Source organism: Sipha flava, unplaced genomic scaffold (assembly GCF_003268045.1).
Source record: "Sipha flava isolate LNK unplaced genomic scaffold, YSA_version1 32_pilon_pilon, whole genome shotgun sequence".
Lineage (NCBI taxonomy): Eukaryota > Metazoa > Arthropoda > Insecta > Hemiptera > Aphididae > Sipha > Sipha flava.
This window is the reverse complement of record NW_020273018.1, coordinates 2,456,214-2,461,561: the sequence shown is the minus strand read 5'-3', so window position 1 is coordinate 2,461,561 and position 5,348 is coordinate 2,456,214. Positions and strand designations below refer to the sequence as shown.

Here is a 5,348-nt window from a genome sequence, read left to right as displayed (position 1 = left end):
TTTAGATAACAAAGGTGGTGCGGGCCTTTGACTGTCGGTCAATAGGTGTGTGCAAAATGGGGATATGTGAGAGCGCGGGTGGTGCAGTATACAGTACTGCTACACCGCGGTCTACGGGGCCACGGGGCGGCAGGTGAGGGCGTCGCAAAGGTCGATCATACCGCGGTATTACACCGTGTCGCCTGGCAACCGAAGTCCGGTCACCATGGTGACAGCGATTTATTCGCCGGCCACACGCACGCACCACTGTGCGGGTCAAGTGCACTTGAGCGTCGACCTCTTCCCCGCCACACGTTTCCTGCCATCTCCCCTGCAACTTCCACGGCACCACTCGACTTGGTCGTCGTTGCCAATTTCTCTCTCTTTTTCTCCTCCACCCCAAACTTCCACTAACTCTGCTATAACCCCACCACCACGACAGCCACCCGTACACACTATGTATATATATACATATAAGGTCTTGTGTTTTATTTTTTAATAATTTCACTCCCCTACTGACTTTTTGTCTAACGGTCTTTTTTCTTTTTTTTCTTTTTTATTGTCGACGCATCACACACATAGTACCCCCGAAAGTCTCCTTGAAAAATGTTTTTTGGCCATGTCATCTTTTTGTGTACCGTATTTTTTGGATTTTTTTGTCGAGTAAGATATCCGAGCACTCTTAAAAAAGAATTTTAATCTAACGCATATCTGTTTTGACATTGTAATTAGGCTTGCAATCAAATATATACAGTAGTATATGGTGAGTATAATAAACACATATTTTACTGTCAGTATAAAGCATTTTATAAAAATGTGAGAATATAATAAATCAAACAATTTTAAATTATTTTTGATAATGGTATATTGATCTATATGAATTTCAATCTAAACTTGTTTAACATTGGTTATTATGTATTACATTATGACATAGTTTTCCAATACCTCTTATGGTTATTAACGTATATAAGTTGCAATTTTTACCTAGAAAATATTATAATACATAAATACCCGTAGTTTATATTGATAGTCAGTAGCTATTATTTTAAATATAAATTCCTACGGTCAACCATCCCTTAAGATATTCTGACATGTTTTTTTTTCAAATATTTAGTATGTAATTTGTATTAATTTGTTTGATAAATTTTATAATTTGATCGAAATGATTATTCATATAATAACAAATATAAAGCGGAAAAGCTAGAAACATTTGTTTACAGCTCTTCCTATTATAAAATCTTGATATTTTTTTATTATATAGTTTGTTTTTTAAGTTTTAACAATTATATTCAAAAAGAAAAATCATTATCTATAAAGGTACATTATTTAAAATTATTATTTATGCATAATTTTATAATATATCTATTACTTACGTTTCTTTTTATCTTGTTAAGTCAATTCAGCGGAAAGTCTTCTATATTGTTTTGACTTTCAGAGGACAGATTCTATTAGAGTTATTTTCTTAGTGCGTTACAGTAAAAAATTAATAAAATATAATATTAAATTTTAATATTATCTTACTCATACGAATATACTATTTCAATATTTTTTATCATTACAAATATAACATAGTAGAAAACAAATATGTCTTTTAGACCATTATATTAAAATACAACCAGTGTCATAAAAACCGGGTGTGCGGAGTGTGCATTGCACACAGGCCCCAACCCTCATATTTTATTGTAGGGCCTTAAAAGGTCAAATGACTGGCATGAAAATATCAATTTATAATTTATTTGAATGAAACCAATGTTATTTACTAACTTTACCAATATGCTTTACACCAAATTCTTTTACGTTATTATGTTCTCAAGTTTAAATCATAATCTGAATATTATAAAAAAAATAAAATGAAAATAATGTGTACTAGTTATTTTAAAACTATTTATTCCAAATAACATATTTTGAATGATTATATGTTTCAGTAAACTAGTAGTTTTTGCCCAATAACTTATGCTAAATATAATGTACAATAATGCAGGTAGAGGATAACTGGATTAAAATTTTCAACACTCCTTTAGTATAATAATTTAGAGTAAATTGTTTATTCCAGTAATAAACTATTATATTTACTTAGATATTTAGTATAGTCTTTTATTCAAACTATTAAATTTAAAAAAATTCTCTCCCCTCTAAAAACAAATGTTTTTTTAGTTGCTATTGAAAAATGTTTACAAGGGACCTCAAGATTATGATTTACACGCAAGTCTCGAGTAGTTTAGTTACGGTACTGACTATAACTATATATCAGGGACGCCGCAACCGGTGGGGGAGTGTAAAAGGGTTGGGTGCCCCTCCGGATTTTTTGGTGAAGGGGCAAAGGGTATGTTTCGCCCCTCTAAATATAGGTACAAAATTAGTGAATACTTCATGTGGAACAGCTTGGAGAAGAATTTGGACTGGGTATATATAATATTTTCGGTAATTATAATAATCTATTATGACTAAAATCATAGAATAAATTAATTAAATATACCATGGGATTATCTGTTAACACTGTATTTTTGTCTATAAGTGAAAAATGGATTTGAATATAAAACTACAGTGCCATACAGAATTTGTCCTCACCCGTCCCAGCTATTTATAATAAAGAAAAACAAATGTTAAAAACAAACGTGTTATCAACATTAATATTTATATTTTATTACATTATACACTTATGCACCTTGTCTATTTTCGACAAAAGTATTGTTTCTATAGTATTGATACTGTCTTGTGTAGTGCGTACAGCTTATGCCTAGTCAGTAGTCATTATTGCGTAATATTATGATGTCATTATGATACCTGGTTCTTAGTTGCATGGCTTTTTGAGTGATTTTAAATTACTGATTTATTTACAACTACTCATTTATAAGGTTGTTGAGTATTTTAAAATAATTTGAATTGTTTTTTTTATCCTTCCAGGAAAACTATAATTGTTGTCTTGAAAAAAAATTTTTAAATTAGTATAATAGTAATGATTGATTAGAGGCTACCCTCAGCCCCCCCAAATATATCATGTTCTGGCGTCTCTGCTATATATATAAATCAAGTAGCAAACCATTAACATATGTAATCACAGCAATGCACTATGTAAATAAAAGTTTACTCTTTGGTTGAAAAAAAATTAATAAGAATTTACTGTTTGATAAAATTAATAAATATTAGTAATTAAAAGACCTAATTTTCAATTTAAAATGCTCAAAAATAGTATTATACGTATATTCACTGAATTATTAATAATTTATTCAAGAATAATTTGGTACGATAATAATTATTGTATCCTATATATTTGCGTACGACTATGTTAAAAATGTTTTTCAATTCAAAAAAGATACTTGATTTTTCTACCTTTCATAATCATTCCTAAAATTGAACAAAAAATTATGACAGTTATAAATTATAAAATAAAATTTAGTTTATTATTACAGTATAACGTTTAAGTATAATTAATAATTTATATCGAACCTATTAAAGCGAATCTATATTTAATGAAAATCAGAAATAAAATTCATATTACGAGTATCACTATTGTTGAAATTTAAGTGAATAAAAAACTTCAATTAAATTAATGCCAATTTAAATATTATAAAAATGTATTATATATTCCCCCGTTCTTTCTTTCTACGTAATTTTAAATTATAATATTACTTTTGTTTTATACAAACGTGTATCTTTCATAATAGTATGACGGAAATAAATATTTCATTTATATTGATCGAACTACTTTTGAACTACGATTGAACTAAAAACATGCACATTTTATTACCAAAGCAACTGATAAATGTATACTCGTATATCCTCCGACCTTAAAAAAAAAAATCCTAAATGCGTCGTTGCAAATCTTGTGCAGGGATTATTACTAGCCAAGTTTGTAACAATATAAAACGCATGTACGCACATACATTATAGCGAACGAACAATATAAAATTCTGTCGGTATTATATACAAAAATTACTCTGCAATACGTAATATGCCGTATATTGTATAGGTTATATTATATTATTATACATCGGGGCGCGAGGCGCACTTGAAAATATTGGCGGGAAACGCCTGGAGCACTAGTGTACCGTACACGTTGGTGCGGTATGTAAAGTCTGCGGGGGTGATCGAAATAAAGGCTCTCGAGAAAGAGCCCAATTATACGCGACGAGACGTTTGTATTTTACACGGTCGCGTTACGTGACTGCCTACTAAAATGCCCTTGGTCACGTACAGCGATAATAATTAAACAATGCAGTACGGCGACCCCGAGTATAATTATTATTATGATTGCGTGGTGCTGATGGTGGTGGTAGTGGTGGTCTCCCTTTGACGGTTTGCTGCTTGCGTATGTGTACGGGGACGACGGGGTTTTCATTATTATTTTTTTCTCTCCTCGCGGGTCACTCAACAACCGCCACCAATGACGTTGAACACACTGTACTGTGTTATACTTCTTGGACTCAAAAGTATATCTCGAGTACCAAAGTATATATATATATATATGTATTCATATTATGAGTAAGGTACTCATTTTGTGACTTTCTGTTTTCCGAAAAAACAGGAACAACAAAAGGAAAAAGAGAAATTTATTACTCAAAGGGTGTTTTTAAGGTTTTTTTTTATTTTTTCGTTCGTTATTCCTTTTATAATTTGCAGTCGTACACGAAATACATAATACGTAGTATCTATGTATACACACATTTCAACACTGCACAAAAAAAAAAAAAATTAAAAATAAAAAACAATGAAAATATATTGCCTCGCGGGTACTAATCCTTACGATGCGATGTTTATACATATTTAAGTATACATGTTATGTGTATGATACGTATGCACGTGTAAAACGAGTAGAATATTTACGGTGGTATGACCATAATCATTACGCGCACAACGCAAAACTCGGACAGAGAAAGTCGTCAGCGCCGTTGAAAGTCCACTATGCGCCACGCAATATTAACAATATACGTATGTTTCATTATTGTCAGTTTTACATGCATATATATGTGTTCTCCGCCAAAAATACAAACGGTGTCTGCTGTCCATTTACTGTCTACCTCAAACAATGCATGAGCCACACGCAGCATATACAATATCACAACCGTGTATCTATATAATATTCATTTTTTTTCCTATATACATATTTGTGTATACGTTCGCGTTCTACACGGACAAACGTGACTTGCACCCGATTTTGTTTTTTCTCGTGTGCGCATAGTAGGTACGTATATACGTGTGTATACGGAACGGGGGACGACCGCGCGTGTAGCGTGTGATTTTGACACGTCGTTTTCCATTGTATTGTTCGGCAGAGACAGGTCTGCGGATAAAAATCCATTCTCATGTATGTATATATGTGTGTGTATGTGTGTGTGTGTGTGTGTGTGTGTGTGTGTGTGTGTGTGTGT

General features: G+C 31.9%; 1 protein-coding gene across 1 annotated transcript in view; it reads left to right on the top strand.

The window, feature by feature from the left end:
- The first annotated feature begins 550 nt into the window (after window positions 1-550).
- The window catches only part of LOC112687068, a 22,567-nt gene continuing 17,769 nt past the window's right edge, over window positions 551-5,348 (top strand). The window contains exons 1-2 of the mRNA XM_025559602.1: window positions 551-642; window positions 712-742. Of these exons, the coding sequence (XP_025415387.1) occupies window positions 586-642; window positions 712-742 (88 nt within the window). The 5' untranslated portion in view covers window positions 551-585. The remainder of the gene's footprint in view (window positions 643-711; window positions 743-5,348) is intronic.